Below are 20,356 nucleotides of genomic sequence, written 5' to 3' on the forward strand. Positions count from 1 at the left end.
CTAATAGAGCTCATTTGCGGTACTGTTCTAATGGATGCAATATACTATTTAGCACAGTGTTCCAAGTACACTTTTTAATAGTTTGGGGTTTTTTTTCCAATCGCCCATCATTTATGAAGGCTACCAGACACCCGTGTTATAAAATTAGACGAGAGGCAGAGCTGCAGGTCCAGTGCATCCATCGTGGGGCTGTTTGCCCTGGCAAAATTCCACAAAAATCACCATCCCGCCATCTCCGCTGCTGTCGGGTCACCATGCCACCATGTTTGTCGGACACCAACACCCTGCACACTTGTTGAGGCCAAAACGCCCTGTCCAGGCCACAGCCAGCACCGTGCTGCCTCACAGCCGCCTGCCATGGGGCTGCGATGGCACCGGGCAGCACCCAAGGGTGCTGGGGCAGGGGCCTGGGGTCCCCGGTCTCCCCACAGCCAGGGGCTCCAGCTCCCCACTGGCAGGTCCCGAGGTGACACAGCGCAGGCCGCAGCCGCCCAGCACTGCTCGGTCTCTCCCGGGCCCTGCTCTGCTGCCACAGGGCAAGGGGTCGCCAAATGGCTACCGCAGGCTGCCCGCACCTCAGGGGAGACTAACGAGAGGCAGCTAGAGGGGCTCTGCCGCGGGGGCGCTCCGGGCAGCGCTTCTCCATGGTCAGAGCCCGCAGGAGCAAGGTGGGCGCGGGGCGGGGCGATGGGGCGCTCTGGGCTGCTTCTCTATGGTCGGGCGCTGGAGGACGCGAGGTGACGTCAGGAGGAGTGGCGCTCTAGCGGTCGTGAGGGGGTAATTAGGGGAGTGAGGCGCCGCTCTAGGCGGAGACTCGGTGGTCGGTCAGCTAGCTAGGTTGGCGCTGTGCCGGGGATTCGCGAGGGCGGATCTCTATGGTCAGAAGCCGGGTGGAGAGTCGTGCGCCGGTTCGGGTGGCGCTCTAGGCCTCCTCTCGATGGTGCGGGCGGTTGCTAGGCGGTGCGGGGCCTAGGCCGCGGCGGGTCGGCGCCGCCATGGCCGCCTCGGCCTCCAGCGCGGCGGCGGGGCCCGCGGACGGGTCGTGCGTGCTGTGCTGCGGAGAGCTGGAGGTGGTGGCTCTGGGCCGCTGTGACCACCCCATCTGCTACCGGTGCTCGGTGCGGATGCGGGCGCTGTGCGGTGTGCGGTACTGCGCGGTGTGCCGGGAGGAGCTGGGCCAGGTGAGGCCGGGACCGGCGCCCTCGCACACGGCGAGGCCGGGTCGCTTCCCCCACCCACCCACCCCCCTCCCACCCGGTGCCGGGGTCTGCCAGCGCCCCGCGGGGCTGGGCTCGGGCCGGCTGCCGGGGGGAACAGGGCCGGGGAGGGGGGTGGTGAGGCCTCGGGCCGGGCTGGGGCAGGAGTCGGGCCACGGAGCAACTCGTGAAATCTGCTGAGTGGAGCCGGTGGGGGGGGGCGGAACGTGCTCCAGCCGGGAGCTTTCCGGGTTTATCTGCTGGCGGCTTCGCTCCCGGTGGTGCGGCTGCTGTTCAGAGGAGAATGGGAAGGGTATTGGAAAGAAAATATGAAGAAAATGGAATTTAAAGGGAATATTTTATTGTTTTTTAAATCAGCAGGGCTTGCTCTCCAGAGTTGGTATTATGTGCTCTCAGATGACTATCATCCTGCCGAATTCCTGACTTGATTCTAAGCTTGGGGGGAGGAACATATTTTGTATTCTTTCAGGGCTTGCTCATGCCTCGCATTACAGCACACCATGCTGCATCTGCCTCCAGTTCCTGCTAGCCTGAGCCATCTCTTGGGCGTATGCTTAAAAACTAATTTCTCTTCAGATATAATTTTTCCGATAAGTTTCCGTTTTCCTCGCGGCCTGTTGGTGCGGTAGTGCAGGGCCCTGTTGCAGAGTTCGGGGGAAGTTGCTGTGATGCTGCGGCTCAGCCGTGCGGAGGGAGCGGAGGATTCAGTGCAGCGGTGAGCTGCATGAAGAAAAGTTGTTGAAGAATGTTTATAAAAACAATTCCTCATACCTGAATTTGTTTTTGCAGAACTAACGCAGGGAAAAACAAACCCTTTAAGAAGAAAAGAATTGGTACTAGCACTGAAAGAAATATGCTGCGATGGTTTAGGAAATGAAATAAATATATTGGGGGAGGGGGCTCTCCCCTTGGTGAAAGGAGAGGCCCCCTCAGCTAAACCATTTGCTTTGACTGCTTTTCATGTTGCTCACATGGTTGGAGGGATTGAAGATCTTATGCTGTGTGCTGAAGATCCTTAGACTTTGTGGAGGCCAGAAAGGTCAATGTGGTTTTTAGACTGAACTTACTGGCACGTGAGTAGCCTCTGTGTACAGAAAGATACTCTGTGAAAGTAATTTTATCTCTGATCATCCTCTGAGGAGCTGCTGCTCAGCTTCTTCTGTCTTAGGAAGAAGCAAGCTGTGATGTTGCTCTTCATCCTTAAACTTGCTTGTCTTAGGTCACGGATGGACTGTTAATCTTGAGAGCTTTTCAGTTTTGTCATATAACTGTATTATGCGCCCTGAACTTTGGTTCATTCAGCCATCTTTTCCCCTCATTTATGAACTGTTTAAAATGATTCTTTCATTCTAATTGACTGAGAGGTCACTTTTAATGGCTGTGCTCTTTTTTTTATTCCCTTGTCTTTAAGTGCCTCTATAATACTGTTCTGTCTGTTCACCCTTCTGACCCAATGAAAGAAAAAATGCTACTGGGGGGAATAAATCACATCAAAGCTGCACGTACATGTAGGACCCAAACCAGGGTCTCTTAATTTGCATAGTGTGTGTGGAATTAGAAGAGGCAAGTACGACAGTACCACATCTCAGCTGGTGTCATACAGAGTAGTATAGACCGAACTGGTAAATGTCCCAGCAGAATGTCCAAAGGAAATACAACTATAAAGCAGCACAGGACATGACGGAGGAGAAAGCAGGATATACTAGTTATGGTAATATGTGCTTTCAGTGATGCATAATTGTTGCAGTGAAGTTAAGAAGGATTATTTGTTGACCTGTAAACTAACCCTGACGTATAAATGGATCAAGCTCGGAGGTTTTGTCAGTGTGCTTGTTATATATGCGTGTGTGATTGTTCTTGGAACTACTTTAGGAAATTGTGTTGGACTCCTGTGATAAAATCTACTTTTCAGCAATCCATTCCTCTCTTAAAACTCACTTTAGGCTGAAATGGAATGTCAATACAATTTCACTGAAGCAATTTTTTTTTTAAATTATTGGAGTGAGACATAGTTGTCATTTATCCAACAATCTTAAACTTGTATTCTGTTTATTTTAAGCTTGACATTTCAGCAAGTTGAGTGTATTTTTTATTTTGGTTAGCTTAAAAGTAGCCCAACTGTAAAGAAAGCTGTAAAACCCCCCCAAAACCAGACACAAAAGACTTGGTCCATGGTATTTCACCCCAAGAAGGGTAGAGGAATGATTTAGCAAGACTAAACTACATGTGTATTATATAATTGAATAGTTTTATTAAGGCTGTAAGTATTTCTAGATTCACAGTGTTTACCGTAAGAACTGAAAGACGCATATTGTATTTGTGTCCCAGCCTTTCTGCGCTGGTGCCAGTAACTCTAGCTGTTTCATAAATGTTGCTGCTACCCCAGCACTTCCCAAACTGGGAACGTGGGCTGGAGCAGACCAGTGGTAGATGGCTTCTGAAGAAGGATGTAATACCGTGAACGGCTGCAGGGTGAGACCCAAGCTGCTTGGAGGTCAGTGGGAGCAACTGTCAGCCAAGCAGGTTCCCTTAGAAGGGGTACGTGGTACAAATAATTTGGGAAGCGACTTAGTATTTTTCTTTCCTTAACTACCAGGAAAGCAAGAAACAGAAACAGTGATTTCCTAGTCGGACTCTGAGTAATGTCACTTTTCACTTACAGACTGTAGATTTCTGTGTGATCTCCTACCAGGAGATAGGAGAGAGAGGAGTGCAGGGCTCTTGACAGTCATTTGCTGCAGAGGGGGTTGAATTGGTTGAAGATACTTGCTCTCAGCACATTTGTGGTAGCAAAACATACCATAAAAGTCTAGTTCAAAATCCAAAGACCAGTCTGGTCCAATCCACCTTCGTCTAAACTGACTCACTTGCTGGAGGTTGATAAGGAGCGGTCGCAGCAGATTTGCTGACAGTTGTGGGGGCAGTAACCTGGGGGTGGTGATGAGCAGCTGGGACTGACAGAAAGCTCTGCAAGTGTCCAAGCTTCAGGCTATGGCGGGTTCCCTGACAAATAAAGTTTGTACTGAGGAGTTTATCTGGAATCCCAAAGACTGTGCAGCCTGAGTGTGCTCTCACTGATTCTTGTGTTGCCTGCAGGTTGTCTTTGGACGGAAGCTTACGTCTTTCTCAACAATAGCACTTAACCAGTTGCAGCATGAGAAGAAATACGACATTTATTTTACAGATGGAGATGTTTATGCATTGTATAGGTAAGTACCAGAATCCTTCCTGTAACATATCCCTAAAGCAGCATATTCTTACCTGCATTACATGGCAGGAAATGCGTGCTTGGGTAGAACAGTGTGGTTTTGTTCCATGGAAAGAGAGTGGCTGCCATGCTGTGTACATTAGTCACCATGCAGAGTAGGTGGCTTTGGTAGCGTGAGAGGCTGGAGCAGCGTGGTTGGAGTGAATGCTCGGTACCACGATCAGCAAAGGGAGCAACTCCTCAAGGCTGGAGTGTTCAGATTCACCAGTGCATAATACAGAAGCGTTGCTCTGTCCATAAAAGTTGCTTCTTGCTTCTTTACCAACAGCAAACTTACCGGAAGGCTGTTCATTCCATGCACGGCTGCTCTGGAAGTTGGTAAAGACTGAATTACTATTAGGATTGTACTTATTGCTGTGCTGCATAAGGACTAATCAAAACCAAGTGTATCAAACATTGTATGAAAAGAAGAGCAACCTTGTCTGCCTGCAAAGATTTTCTCTCTAAACGGGAGAGGAAAAGGGTGAAGTAAAAAAACCCAATGCAAGTAAAAGATGTGGTATCAGCATCACATTCTAAAAATATTTTTCATAACGTGCTTAACTGGGAGGCTTTAAGATAATTAAAAGCAGTTAAAAAGAAAGAAGAATGAAAAAAGATGAAACCATGCAGACAGTGGTGGCTTTTTCTTGGAGGATTGTGCATTATATCCAACCTGATTTGGGCTACGAACGTACCTTTGCTGATACATACACAGTTTTGTATGACTTCATATTTATGGAATTGGGCAATGGGTTTAGTGAGCAGAATCAGTTGGAAGCATGTTCTGATTAATTATACACCAGCTCTGGGAATTCCTTTTGATGATAGGATTTCTGGAGAGTTGCTGAGATTACAGTTCCATGGGCAGTAATCAAGTGTCCGGGAGTGGGGTCTCCTGCTGAGACCAGGGCTCTGTCTTGTTGAGAATCATTGTGGAGTTTTGTTTGGTTTGTTGTTTTGGGTTTTTTCCCCCTCCTTTTCTATTACAATTATTTATCTCTCCCCACTGTATTCTTCTAATTTTAATGTCAGTTTCTGACATTAGAAAATGTAATTAAATTGGATGTGAATGTTGCATATATCAACTGAACCTTCAATAAGTAAGGGGTTTGTTGCATGGATGTGTTACAGTCCGCTCAAAATTTTATAGTGGCAGTGTATTACTTACACTGTGACTGTTCAGCTCTTCTCTTACAGTGGAAGCCTCAATGTAATCTGGTTCTGTTCTGTTCCTGACAGATGACAAAGTATTCTTGGAATAAGCAGGATGCTAACCTCGTTACAAATTGCTGCGGGAGCTATAAAAATGCAACCTTCTGCCCCTGACAGAACATTTGTTTTTCGATAAAGGTATTGGGTTGCTGAGAGGGAATAGGATAATTTTTAGGAAATCTTTCTTGTCCCTTAGGAAGCTGCTGCAGCATGAATGCTCTTTGTGTCCAGATGCGAAGCCGTTCAATACCTTTGCAGATCTGGAACAGCACATGAGGAAGCAGCATGAACTCTTCTGTTGCAAACTCTGTGTTAAACACTTAAAGGTGAGCTAGTTCTAGGTTTTCATCTGTGCGAAGGAGAGGTGGTTCCTTATATGACTTGCAAGAGTATTCTGGGAGGTGGGAAGAAGGGGGTGTCTGAACAGCACCGATTTGTTTCTTTTAAGTTTCCTCTGTCTGCCTACAGTGAGGCCAGTTGCTTTAAGTCTTTCTTCTTCTTCCATAAACTGATTAACAAAGAAGGCCTGAAGGATCTCAGTGGATTATATTTTAAATTAAACCCAACCATATTAACAACCTTCTGATGCTAGCTCCTCCGCCACCTGTGTAAATACCAAACCCTAACTGTCTGATAGGAAGTTAATCCTGAGGCATAGGCAGACTTTGTTACAACTACAACTGTAGAGGTTTGATGTCTATTAAGAGTTATACTCGTGATGACTTTATGAGTTAAAACTGTAACTTAAGAAAATATTTGGTGCCAGTTCAGAAAGCAGAATGCATCATGGAGTGATGGATTTATTTCTCAGATCAGAGTCAACGTAGCACTTACAGTTGGATCATGTACAGGATGAGAATCCATCTTGCTGGTTTAATGAAATATAATTATATTTCATTATCTTGTTTATTTGTTCAGAACAAATTTCCTGTATCTTGTTGACTTGATTGGAAAATGAAACTCACTGTTGCCTGCAATTGAGGTCTGCTCTGTTTGATGTACACACATAGAACATGACCGGGGCTGTTTTAAAATATATTTTACAACCTGCTAAAGATAAAACAGTTACTGGAAAGCTGAGTTGCCTATGTCTGAAAAGGTCATGTGCATTGAGCCTTAAAACTACTCATCTTACCATCACCACCATTATCCTTTTTTATGTTTTTTAATCCCACCCAAAGTTCATTTAGAAGGGTTGGTGTTATGTCAATCAGGCGATGCTTTTTCACAGTCTGAAAATGAACTCCGCCTTTCCCTGAAACTAGAGTGGGTTTTGTGTTTCTGAATTACATGTCAGACGAAATCAGCAGCTACTGTTAAGTGAATTCTAGGACTGCTAAGCTCTGTGTCTAATAGTTGTCAGCATTCCTTATTGTTGTAGGAGGGAATTTAATGCATGAATGCATATTTTTAGCACTCTTTACACATGGTTTTGTACGTGTGTTTGTTTTCTCTGAAACCAATTAAGTATCAAATCAGAGAAATGCATTTATCCTGTGGTGCCCCAGTTGGTTTATGCCAACTGAACTGTAGTTTACTGCCGAAAGGGACAGCATCCAGAAGTGGTCAGACTGACCTGAATGAATAGTAATACATTAATTTTTTTTTTTTCAGGGTTAGCTTTCAGTGAAGTGATTTGACTCTTTCCTGTGGTCTTGGAATTACTAGAGTTTATGCAAGGGAAATGGTTAGGGGAGGGCAACACTGCTTCTTTTGGTTGCTGTGTCCTTTGAGCTCTGGTGAAGAAGCGTTTCTACAGTCAGCTTAAGTAGCCAGCAGTAAAGGAACTTGTTTGTCATTGTCTCTCCCAGAGAATTCACAAACAATATTAGAACTTGTTGGCTTTTAATTTCAGAATATTGTGGAGATTTTTATTTCTCAGAAAAAAGTTCCATGTTACTAGTACCTACTGAAAAGAAGTTCTTAAACTCGTAGAAGCTTCAGTCAGTCAACCCTAGCTGAGCCAAATGAACCTTTTCCCAGAACAAGTTAACACTCCTTGTCTAGGCAAGAAATAAAGGATATTCTGTTCTCAAGGCTGCATTGATCTTTTTGGCATCTTCAGAACCCTTCGTACCAAAATAGCTCACGTGTTAGTAGGGACAGAAGATTGGCTTATAACACAATATTTGCTCACTGAGCTGTATCCTTTGTATGTAGCTGTGTTTGGGTAGTTGCTACCTGAGGAAAGTAAAACAGCTCACTCCTGCCTTGTAGGGTTTTTTAGTTCGAATATGCAAAATGTTGTATGTTCATAAATATCTAGGACTTTTTTTTCCTCACCAGAGATTGTAATTTAAAGCTTGTTGCATTATGGATATTACACCAAAAAAAATTGTGAAAGGGAAAAAGGTGAATTAGATCAGTTTCCAATGTTCAAACTGAGTGAAATGCAAGTTAGATTTAATTTGGATCTATCACTTGAATTTTGTTTCCTATTCGCTGAAAATTTTAGGTGTCTGTTGTCAAATTGCATCTTTCTGAAGCAAATCTTTGCTCCTACAAATGAACAAGTTGCGCACAACCTGGCTCATTCCGTTTTGTTCTTTGTTCACAAGAAGTAATACTATATATATATATGTATTTCTTCAGATTTTTACTTATGAACGGAAATGGTATTCTCGTAAGGACCTTGCCCGTCATCGAATCCATGGAGATCCAGATGACACCTCTCATCGTGGGCATCCCCTGTGTAAATTTTGTGACGAGCGTTATTTGGATAATGATGAGTTACTGAAACACCTAAGACGAGATCATTATTTTTGTCATTTCTGTGACTCTGATGGTGCTCAGGAATACTACAGGTTTGTGCAAGCAGTTTATTCCTTTTTCTGTAGCTTAAAATTTGAAGGAAAAATTGCTTGGGTCTGCTTTGAATTTTGGGGAAAGTAGTACTCAAAGACAGAGGGCAAGAATGTTGGCGGGTTGACTGCAGTCTCTTTTGTTCATCAAACCAATAGCCAAAGTAATTGCTTTCTGTCTAGTTCATGTTTTAAAGTTTTCTTCATTAATGTTAAATATTAAAAGATAAATTTTGCAGCATGACAGCAGATGTCTGCAGATGTCTAGTGTGTTAACTCTCATACTCCAAAGTTCATGTGCAAAGCAGGTAGAAATAAATCTTCTTTAATGAAATACATGCCTTATGTACAGCTGGATGTGACGAGTATCAGCCAGTAGGTTTAGTTTAACATCTGGGATCATGCATTAAGGTCTGTGTCGACTGTACGCAAGTGATTTCAGCTGGAAAGCTTGCCTGGGGGTAAAGAAAGAACCAACTGCCTAGGCTTGTCTTCACCTCATCTTGTAAGAGTAGCCATATACCATTAGTAAAATATGTTGGGGAGGTTGCAGTTCAGCCTCTTTTCTCTTTCCAGTGATTATGAATACCTTCGTGAACACTTCCGCGAAAAGCACTTCCTTTGCGAAGAGGGACGGTGCAGCACAGAACAGTTTACCCATGCTTTCCGCACAGAAATAGATTACAAAGCGCACAAAACAGCCTGCCACAGCAAGAACAGGGCGGAGGCCAGGCAGAACCGGCAGATAGACCTTCAGTTTAACTATGCTCCGAGGCACCAGCGGAGGAATGAGGGTAAGTGTGGCTGGGGGATGAGGTGGACAGAAACGTATTCATTCTTACTGCTTTGAGGGTTTTCAGGAACATCTGGTGGACGTTTCCTAACCAGGAAGAAATTCTTTACAAAGAGGGTGGGCAAGCCCTGGAATGAGACCCTGAGAGGTTGTAGAGTTTGTCTTTGAAGATAACCAGAACTTGACTGGACAGGGCCTGTAGTTTCAGAGCTGGCCTTGCTCTGAGTGAAAAATAATTTTAGGAAAATTACTGACTTTCTTCTCCAATTTGTAGCTAAGTGAATAACTTAATACAGTTAATACAAAGTAATGATGAACATGGAACATGAGACCAGAGTAGCATATCTGCTTACGAGTGCAGAGATTGACATACATATGAACTTTTCTTCTGTGTGGAACTGTATGTGGAGAGATCTCTGCATAAAACTAAAATTACTCAAAACTCACATCTCAGGTTACAATACATTGAATCCGTTGAATACTGTAAAATGTATTTTAATGTAGCAAGGTTATATAGACTACTTAATCATCAGAAAGAAAACAAGATAGATTGGTTCGTACTAGTATATTTTTGCTTTTTTCAGGCATAGTGTGATGCCCAGATTAGAGAAATAACTTTGAGAGTGATCAGCCATCCTTCCTGTTTAGGTGTTATAGGTGGAGAAGACTATGAAGAAGTTGACAGGTACAACAGGCAAGGGAGGTCGGGCAGATTGGGCGGCCGAGGGAGTCAGCAAAACAGAAGAGGCAGCTGGAGATACAAAAGGTGAGTAGCAGAACGTTTTGTGGATTTTTATTGCTGTTTAGTGTTGTTTTTTTACTTACCAATTAACAATGTTTTTGTGGACCAGTAGGAAGGAAGTGGGTACAAAATTTGGAAGCTTCCATGGTGAATCCTTAGTTGAGAGTAGAACTAGCTTTCAGTCGAAGATTGGGTACTGATTACATGCTTGATCAAAGTGAAATTATTTTGTGTGAAGTTTCAGCTGTCTGGACTTGACACAGGAAGCAAACAATGTAATCTTCAACTTGCGGGTTAAACTCAGAATCCTAAATTAATTTCAGCAACTGCTTTTATGCTAACTTTTCCGAATAGGATTTTCTGCAGTAAGTGACAAGTCTTTGCCGGTTTAACGGACTTTTTGGTCTGGGTAATCGTGAAGTTCCTATTCTAAGGACCATGCTTCTCATTGAACTAACAGATCTCTGTGTGGCCAGACTGAGTGCTTTGGAAAAAGAAGAGGGTTAAGTATTGAAATGAAATTTTGCATTTATATGTCTCTTCATCCACACAAGACCTGAGTGCTTTATGCATACTGCACATCTGTTTTCTTCTTTTTCTCACTGGACAGTCAGCTGGTTCATTACTGGTGATTTCACTGGGGGAAAAGTCCATCTCTAAACACTTATATGTTGGTGTTGCATGTGGATCGTGCATGTGTTGAGAGTTCATGACAAACCATGTTTCAAAGAATTACCGTGGCCTACAAGTATGATTTTATACATTTGAAAATGAATGGGAGAAACAGGTGTCCCTGTGCATCCTTGGTACTGTCTCTCCCAGTTCACCCCAGTTTCTTCTGGCCTGGATTGTTATTACCACACGTAGAACTTGCAAATCCAGGGGTGAATGTTGCCTGTCTCACCAGCCGGCGCCAGGGTGTGTTGGAGTGGTGGGTTTGTTTTAGCCTTCTCAGTAGGCTGCAGCACAAGATCAGGGACAGTCATCGGAGCTGATACCGGAGAGGTGAGAGCTGGAGTGAGGCAAAGCTGCTCTGTAATCCTTACTGTTTGACTGAGAAAATCTGCCTTGTCCTGTAGGGAGGAAGAAGACAGAGATGTTGCAGCGGCAGTCAGGGCATCTGTGGCAGCTAAACGGCAAGAGGAGAAAAAACGGGTAGAAGACAAAGAGGATGGCAGCAGTAGAGGTAAAAAGGAGGACTTGAGGGATTCTGAAGTTCTCAGCTCCAAACGCGTGCCAAAGTCTTCAAATGATGCTACAGGTTAGTGTTGAACACATTCTGCAGCAAGGCATGATGGGTCTGGAGATCAGTCTGGCAAAAGTGGGAATTGCCATACATTGTTCTCAAAAGGTGGTGGAGGTGGATAGAGCTACGCAGAATTGTTGTCCAGCAACATGGATTTGCAGTGAAATGTGTCTGAGTGGGCTGGAATTGCTGCAGCAGGTTATACTTGAAATGGAGCTGGGTAGAAGTATCGTATGCAATTAACATACGACAGTATGTGTGGCATTCCATCCAAATCAATATGATCTAAGAACGTGCCATTTCCTACTCTAGCATGCAAGAACTGATTTGTTGTGATTCTTGAGCTGAGTTTCTCCTTTTTTGAGAACAAGTTACTTCCAGTAAAGGTTTTTAACTGGTGAAAGCAAACCTTTAATTGTTCTGAACCATGTCTAGTTTGGGGCACATAAATATGATGCAGTGATGTTTTGATATCACTGTTGCTTCAAATCCATTTTTCACTGTTTTATTGCTCTTATAACAGGATTCCCACTTAAAAATTATATGCTTTTATTATGAACTGAGAGCTCTGGCTAATGGGTACAGCTCAGTTGGGGATGACAAGCAAGGTTATCTCCTCCAGCTGCCTGCCCAGCTTTTGCGACACGTGCGTCAAAGCTGTTGCCAATCTGTCCCTGAACTGCTGCAGTCCACAGCACTGGATCTGGATTTTAAGGCAAATCTAAATTACGAGTTAGTTATGTTTCAGTGTAAAATGACCACCCAGGCGCTAATTGCTGAGCAGCTTGGGCATCTGTGCAGCAGAGGTGTGATGGACAGCTCAGAGGAGCAGCCTTCCAAGTGAAGAAGCATTGGCATACATGAGTTGAAGTACTTAGGCTCTGAGGAATGTCCTGACCCCGTGCAGGCAGTTGAATGCTGACCTCTGGTAGAAGCACGGAGCAGACAGCTGGGGGCGTTGGCATCTACATCTTTAGAGGGTTCCCTCACAAAGTACTTCTCAACTGATGTTTTGCTCATGTTATGTATCATGAATTTCCTGTATGCCACAGCCAGTATATGATGACATAATGGTGAATGCAGTTAATTGAAGGAAAGAGTGATGCATGGATTTAAATTGTCCTTTTGGAATGTCACGGTTAATGACATCATCAGCTGCTGAAAATAGGACTTGTTAATGTTTCTGTCATGTTCATTGATAGCTTCCACTCTGAAGTGAATGGATTTTAGTTGAAAACATTTCTTTGCTCTTTTTGTCAATACTCCAAAAGAAGCAGCTGCTAATGGTGCTTTAAGCCAAGATGACTTTCCAGCAATTGGTTCAGCAGCGGGACCTCTACAAGGGTAAGTTTGTGCAAGACTGCAGCAATGAAAAAGCAGATTTAGAAACTTATGTTCTGCATTTCTGGAGGAAGTAATTTTACAAATTTTTACTTAAATACAGATACTTTACTTATAAATTACAGATCATTTTACTTAAACTACGAATACTCCCCCTCCACCCCAGCCCCTTCTGCCTCAAGCTGTTTCTGTGCTAGTCACCTGCATGAACAGCATCAGTTGTTGCTTCAGTTCATGGCTTGATCTTTTAGTGGTGCAATTTCAGGGAAATTCTCAATATTCTCTATTCCAGCCATTTTTAACTCAATAGTTTACCTTGAAGGAGCTGTATACTGTGAGTATTCATCATCTCCTGGAATTGGTGATGATTAGAATAGTGTGTTTGGAGGATGTGGCAGCTCAAATGCAGCTGTGTGCACAGCTCTGCTCCAGGTGAGGTGTACTCATAACACAGCAAGGCTAGTGTGACTTCTTTGAGGAGACTCATTCCAGACACGGTTTACAAGCCTGACTGCATTTGCATCCTGTTAAGTTAGGTCAGTTGTGCCACCCTAAGTGATGGTTTGAGGAAGTGTGCAGGCAGGTATGGAGCTCGTTCTGCCTGTTGCAGCTGTGCTGCCTGTGCAGCACCTATGTAACGGGGTGTGCTTTTCCTTTCTCACAGCTCTGCCCAGCTAGCAGTGGTTAAGCTTAAAGAAGAAGATTTCCCAAGCTTGTCATCCTCTGCAGCACCTACCATCTCTTCTGGGATGTCTTTGACATATACAGCAACTGCAAAGAAAACAGCTTTCCAAGAGGAGGATTTTCCAGCTCTGGTGTCCAAAATGAGGCCTAACAATAAAACAGTAACTAACATAACATCTGCATGGAACAACGGTTCCAGTAAAAATGTGGTCAAAGCCATTAGCACCCCCTGCGTAAACCAGGTAGCCAAAAAAACGTCCTCCTTGAATAGCACTAAAGGAAGTAAGAAGAGCAATAAACTCTCTCTGTCAGACGATGAAGACAGCGGTAGTGGCTTGACAACCCAGGAGATCAGAAACGCACCAACAATGTTTGATGTATCGTCCTTGCTGGCAGCTTCTACCTCACAAACTTTTACGAAAGTGAGCAAGAAAAAGAAAATGGGGGTTGAGAAGCAGAGACCGTCGTCCCCACGCCTGTTACAGGAGACATCGTTTCCCAGGTCATCGACTGAAAAGCTGCCAGAAGCGGAGCAGACATCAAATGCATCATCTGCTCTTCATGCCCCTGACAGATCTGCAACTGTCATGAATGGTCATTCGGAAAAATCATTAGTAATCTGCAGTACACCCAAAGAGCCCCCTGGCCTTAAAAAGCCCACAGTGACTAACAAATGCCCTTTACCTCAGGACGACTTCCCAGCTCTCGGGAGCTCAGGATCAGCTAGAATGCCCCCGCCACCAGGTAAGCAGTGCAGAGCACGGCCAGCTTTAGTTGTAGCTTAGAGAAATGCGGCACGTGGATGAGATGTATAAACTGCTTCTTCCTGGCGCTCGTGTGAAGAGCAGATCTGCCACCACGTGCTAGCTTTAGCCTTTGAAGTTTAAAAAGACGATGTGGGGTACACGGGTGGGCTTGATTGTCCTCTGTGAAACATGGCTGAAGCGGTGGAAGTGTTGGGGTAGCTCTGCGCCACGCAGCCGCAGGTGTTTGCTCTCTGGGGGTGGCTCACTGATGAGCAGGAGGTCTTTACCTGTCACTGCTTTTCTGGTGAGTCATGACTGACATATCTGTGCTTTTGTGCTTTAAGATCTAGTTTGGAAGCCCCTGCGGGCAAAGGGAATCTCTTTAGCTGAGACCTGTGCCTGCTGGTACTTGTCAGTTGGCTTGCTTGGTCACTTTCATTCTGCATTTGCAGAGATTTAATGCCCTTGCTTTTAGTGGTGCCATAATCTTGTAAAATTGGAGTAGCGTAGCAACAAATGTGACTTACAGTGGCTTTAATGAAAGTAGAATCACATCAGGAGATGCTTGCCTAGTGGTTTTGTTCTGGGCTGCTCTGCAGATACTGCTCAGTGGAGTATGCTAGAACGTGCGATGCCTAATGCTGTTGTGACTTCTGGTGTGATTTCTGTTCGCTTTAATAATGTAAAAGTGTTTTTTATCATGAGTTTTATTGTTTGTTGGGGTTTTAATTATTTTCTATTGAAAAAGTAAATTAATAGTTAAAGCGCTTTCTCTGTAGAGTGACATCAGTCACTGTGAAGTGCTTCTTGACCTGACTGTTAAGGCGACAGATTTCCACCTCTCTAATTTTTAGGTTCATCTAATACAGCAATGTCTGCACTGCTGACTCTTATTTCTTAGTGCTTCTGGAGAGTACGTCAGACCACTGGCGTTAATTTTAGATGGTGGTATGTGGGTGCCACAGATACGTGCTCTAACTTCCTGCCTGTTCTCTGCTTTCATTTAGGCTTTAACACTGTGGTGCTATTAAAGAGTCCTCCTCCACCTCCGGGACTGTCGGTGCCTGTTAGTAAACCCCCTCCAGGTTTTGCTGTTATTCCATCCACCAATATCTCTGAACCTGTCACTACATCTTTGAAAGAGTAAGTAAAAGTCCTTTGAGTTAGAGTTACTTTACGCATGACATCTCAGTTTTTGTCATACGGGCTTTAAACAGCACATGAAATACCCTGAGGGGATTATTCTAAACAGGTGCTGCGGCAGAGGCCAGCCACTTAATGATTCCCCTTGGGGAGTCCCGTGGCCGTTGTGGGCTGGTTTCAGGAGAGCTGCGTAAAAGAAAGACAAAAGAATGATGTTGTGTGGATGCAGGTCTGAGGAAATGAAAACCTGTGCAGTGTGGCAGCTCAGACTTTTGTCTTTTCTAGATTTATTTGGAAATCTGCAGCTTCAACATGTTTCTTAACCTTTCCGTTGATTCTGTCTGAGTCCCAGAAGCAAGGTGCTGAAGCATGTTTTCCTCGGTGACCTCTAAATGCCTTCATTGCTCTGATATTTCCAGTAGCTGGTCTCTGGCCGGGGCCCTTCTGGGCTAGAGAGATGAATTTATGGGAAGAGGGGAAGGGAACATTTGTGTAAGTTTTTGATACAGACATCTGTAGTAATCTGTTCGGTTTTATTCACGGTGCGGTCTTTGCTCACATCTCTTTAGTGAACGTAGCTTACCAAGCAGTTAGTCAAGACTATGTTAAACTTGCATTCTAAATATTGTGTCTAGGTAAAGCTGGAATCTGATACGGTAATCCCACAGGATGCATTTTGTCGTCCTGTCAAGATAGCTGTGTGCCACTTATTATATGTGGAGTTGGGCGGAGAAAGGGAATGCATCCTGTAAGAGAATAGCCATGCCATATATATCCCGCAGCATCTTTGTCTAACATGAAGCAATGTCAAAGTGGCTTTTGGTCTTTTCAAATGCAGGCCAAAATCCTGTCATGGATCGTACTTGATACCTGAAAACTTTCAGCAAAGGAACATTCAGCTAATACAATCTATTAAAGAATTCCTTCAAAGCGATGAGTCCAAGTTCAATAAATTTAAAACTCATTCTGGGGAATTCAGACAGGTGAGTGGGCGGGAACCTTTGGATTCCTGAAAGATTCCTTTCTGGGAGAAAGTGAATCCCAGTGGGATTTTTTGATCTCTTAAATTTATTTTTTTTTTTCTAATCATTCCTATTCTCTTTTTCCTGAAGGGTCTTATTTCTGCAGCACAGTATTACAAAAGTTGCCGAGAACTGCTTGGAGATAACTTCAAGAAAATTTTTAACGAGTTGTTGGTGTTGTTGCCAGACACAGTTAAGCAACAAGAACTACTTTCTGCTCACAACGATTTCAGAATCAAAGAAAAACAAAGCTCAAACAAATCCAAAAAGAACAAAAATAACGTTTGGCAGACGGACTCCAACTCTGATCTCGACTGCTATATCTGCCCAACGTGTAAGCAAGTACTAACTCAGCAGGACGTTGTCACCCATAAAGCTTTGCATATTGAGGATGAGGAGTTCCCTTCCTTACAAGCAATCAGCAGAATCATCAGTTAGCTTTCCTGAAGACCAATAAAACAGTCTCTGTCTATGAATATGCACTTTTTGGAATGAGGTTTGGCAGTGTAGTGTGGCTGAGAGCCGGTGTCAGTTGAGTAGTCATCTGCAGGTGACTGTTAGGGAGCCCTCTCGGTGCTGTTCATAAATACTGTGCAAAGGGATCACTGAACTGCGCCGTAGCTGATTAACATCCAAAGTCTGAGCTTCGAAATGCCTGAGTAGAATTAGGCTGAAATCGCAGGGTGGGCAAGCAGGGGGCCACCTTTCTTCTGTAACATGCAATAGCTGAGAAAATACTTTCTGATCTGAAGACTGACAGGGGACACAATAGGGGAATAAGCATCTGGTTTGGGATTTTCTTTCTTTTTTCGGGGGGTGGGGGAAGATTATGAATCACTGAAATGAACGGAAGCAAAAGTGGCTTCCCTTATAATATTCTGATTTTTTTTGTGCTATTTCTGTCACAACGAAGATCACAGTAGTCAGGGGTACAAAGGTGCAGAAAAGGAGAAGATGCTACTCACTGGTAAGACCATGATGGTTGCGTGTCTGTAAACTTTGGGCTGCTCATATAGCAAACAAAATTCCTGTCTGAAACCGGAATTAATTCTACTACTTGAAGAATTGGACTGATCTGTGTGGCGAGCTGAACGTGAGATCTGAAGTTGCCTCTGACCTTTTATGTAATGTTCTTTAACAAAACTTATTTTGTAGCACTGCATGTAGAATAATAACATTAAGGCTTTACTTTAGGTAAAGCGCACTTCACAGTAATTTTATTTAATGGCTACCATGTTTCTAATTTCTTGGATGTATTAATGTTGGTGGCTCCAAACAGCATACCAGGACATTAAATGCTGCTGATCACTGACCATGTTTATCTGCAGTGCCTTTAAGTGCATTTATCTGTTTACAGTGGTCTGCACTAAGGAGGATAATTTGTTCAGACCGTACAGAGCGTTTACATCCTGTACCTCCCTTGGCGATACCAGTCTGAAGTAGATTTGCTTACGTTGCTTGGCATCTCTGAATTCCACCTCTCGGAGACAAGAGGGGGATCTGTTCATCGTTTGAAGTAACTCCTCCTCCAGCAGCAGCTATGACGTGATGGAGTGACAAGAGTCCTCCCTGCAGTGCACTTTCACGGCTGTAATTCAGTGTCTGATTCTCTCCCATCCTGGCAGACCAGGTTTAGTTATTTTTAACATGTAGGAATAAAGTTGAAATTAATTTATGTAATTTTTAGTGAGAAAACACTTGCTTTTGTATAAGCGTCATTTCTATGAAATTGAGCTCAGAGTATTGCTGAAGAGCTAGTCCTGGCTACAGAAAGTTTTCCTTGCCTTACACTTTCTATTTTTGCTTGCTGTCAGGCTGCAAAGTGCTTTTGGTTTTCTTTTTTCCCGACTGTTTTGAATACCTGAACGTGTTGTATTCAGCACAAGGGCCAGGCTCCACGCCCTGAAATGGAGTTAGGGAGGATTATTTGGCTGCATGGCTGTTTATAAAATGCATGAATACGTGACGAGTAGTAACGCTTCCATGTTCCTGCCTCGAGTGGGGTTCCTCGAGCAGAGTGGGGTGCAATGCCCTGACACTACCCCCACCCACCTGACTGCAGCGGCGCTTCGGTTTGACGCCAGCTGCCCCCACCACTTCCAGTCGGCGATTTGAGCTACGGGTCAGCTCTTCTCCCTGTCTCTTCCTTTGGTTTGTAAAGGTCAGGGGAAACGAAATGCTTATTCTCTGCAGGAGTATCTTATGTCTTCCCTTGATTTTTCAGTTAATTTCTTCTGTGTTAGCAGATATGTAGTTCCCACCAGGCAGGTGCTGCTGTAAGTTTCCTCGAGGTAATCAATCTCTTTGGCCTGATGATGCAGTTTCCTTGTTCCTTGCGCTCACCTGATTAAATAAAGTATTACCAAATTTTTCTCAGGCTGCTTCTATTCATTTTTAACTCTTTATTGAAAATAAGTTGCAGTTGGTACACAGACACTGAAAATACAGAATCACAGATTGTTCTCAAAAGATATTTTTATATATAATATATACAAAAGTTGTAAACATTTTAAACTTATTTTCATACACAGTCCACTTTATACTACAATGCACGTAAGATTAGTGACAACTGCAACTCTTTGAAGCAGTCTGCTTAGACAGAGGTATCTGCAAAAAAACTTAAATTTGCAAACCACATTTGGTATCAGTTTGATATTAAAACTCTTAAAGAATCTGAGGTTTAAATGTGTATTGCAACAAAATACAGGCAGCTGAACTTGGGTTTCAAGTTGATAGAGCAAAGGCTGTTTCTGAGCCTCACTGGTGGTGGGAGAGGGTCGTCTGGCACACACAGCTGCAAAATGCTACCTAGAACAGTACCAGGAATAATCCAGAGTGGAACTACACCCGTCTGCCCTCCCCAGCACACTCCGAGGAAAACAAAGGCTGAAAGGAAGTCTGCAAATATATACAGTAGCTTTTATCAAGAGAAATACCGATGCCACAAGAGTAATGATACGATTTACTAACGAAGACACAATGACCGTGGTTAGTTTTGTTTTGATGACCTCATAGCTGCAGCAGGCAGAGCTAAGGCAGAGCCAGCCTTGCGCTTCTTGCAGGGGGGGCTGTGAAGAGAGAAGGGTAGGAATTGCCCCTGTAAAGAATTGCTGGTCGGCAGAAGTAGAAGAGAGATGCCGTAGCTGTCGCTTGCTATTGTAGCAGGAACTGGTGGGAAACTCGTCCTACAATGTGTCCAGGCAAAACAGCCAGTGAAATCCCAACTGCCTGTAGACGTGACTTAAAGGGAGGGCTCTGCTCAAACTGTGTGAGATACAGGAGCATGTACGGGGGGGGAGATCTTGTCACGAAGTATCAGCTAAGCAAAACTTCCACCTCACTAAAAATGTTGGGAAAAAATTCCAATTCTTTCAAATCTCTTAATGCATTTAAAATAAAAAACCCCGATGTGGTTAACTTCAGTGCTGAAAAATATGTGTGTTGTCGCAACAGAGCCTCCTGGAGCAAGGCGATTGGGCAGAGTACACCTCCGGGAAAGGTACAGGATTGAATTTTATTCTTTACACCCAAATTCACTGCTAACACTACACAGAAGCTTTCGGCATGCTAGCCTGAGGGCAGCACGGTCTTGCCCTCTGCAAGCTCGAGTTAGCTGCTGGGCTTCTGAGATCTCCAAGAGAACAGAGGATATATTAAACAGCTTGCGAGGACAGCATGGGGGCAGCAGCTGGCGTGGCACAAATTCACGGCACAGTCCTGGCATGCTTTTAGGACGTGGTCTGGGCGGCTACAAGGAAAGCTGCTAGTGCTACTGTACCACAGCGAATGCGCAGGGAGAAAAAAAGTGGGAGAAAGGAGTACGAAGATCGATGTTACAAATACTTGAACCCCAAACAATATACTACAGTTATTACACCGATGGATCTAATTCTCTAACCACAAGCCCGTAAGGTTATATTGAGTTACAGTCCATACCTGTATACACTAGTCTGACTGACGAGTCACGGACACGCCGATGTGCTACGACAGTTAATGCACGGCACTGCTGACACCAAACAGCTAGCGGGGACGCTGCGGGGGCTTGCAAAGAAAGAGGATTTCGTACAAGGGGTAGGCACGTGGCATCGCTGGCCGGGCTGGGATCAGCGTCTCGCCCTGCCTCTAAGTGCGTTTTAACTCAGCAGGACCTCGACGGCTG

The 20,356-nt window shown here is 44.2% G+C and overlaps 1 protein-coding gene across 5 annotated transcripts; it reads left to right on the forward strand.

Moving 5' to 3' along the window:
- Positions 1-762: 762 nt before the first annotated feature.
- On the forward strand, positions 763-18,569 carry ZNF598 (zinc finger protein 598, E3 ubiquitin ligase). 5 transcript variants are annotated; one of them, XM_054842596.1, is made up of 12 exons: positions 763-1,181; positions 4,314-4,426; positions 5,876-6,005; positions 8,272-8,483; positions 9,057-9,274; positions 9,922-10,039; positions 11,095-11,276; positions 12,533-12,605; positions 13,267-14,030; positions 15,040-15,175; positions 16,014-16,158; positions 16,288-18,569. In XM_054842596.1, exons 1-12 carry the CDS (start codon positions 996-998, stop codon positions 16,633-16,635), a joined length of 2,625 nt encoding a protein of 874 aa, XP_054698571.1. In that variant the 5' UTR covers positions 763-995; the 3' UTR covers positions 16,636-18,569. The 5 variants fall into 5 exon arrangements, 4 of the variants coding, with proteins under 4 accessions (XP_054698571.1, XP_054698572.1, XP_054698574.1 ...); XM_054842597.1 differs by having other exon boundaries at positions 12,536-12,605; XR_008579361.1 differs by lacking the exon at positions 16,288-18,569 and adding an exon at positions 15,461-15,667 and having other exon boundaries at positions 833-1,181; positions 16,014-16,153.
- The last annotated feature ends 1,787 nt before the right edge of the window (positions 18,570-20,356 follow it).

This window comes from Grus americana, chromosome 15, assembly GCF_028858705.1.
Source record: "Grus americana isolate bGruAme1 chromosome 15, bGruAme1.mat, whole genome shotgun sequence".
NCBI classification, from domain to species: Eukaryota; Metazoa; Chordata; class Aves; order Gruiformes; family Gruidae; genus Grus; species Grus americana.

What these genes read in the sequence shown, in the direction of transcription:
- ZNF598 (XM_054842596.1), top strand. Translation starts at nt 996, where the DNA reads ATGGCCGCCTCGGCCTCCAGCGCGGCGGCGGGGCCCGCGGACGGGTCG. An exon ending in GGTGCTCAGGAATACTACAG is followed by an intron (nt 8,484 to 9,056) that starts GTTTGTGCAAGC and finishes TTCTCTTTCCAG; the next exon opens with TGATTATGAATACCTTCGTG. An exon ending in GTCACTACATCTTTGAAAGA is followed by an intron (nt 15,176 to 16,013) that starts GTAAGTAAAAGT and finishes TTTCAAATGCAG; the next exon opens with GCCAAAATCCTGTCATGGAT.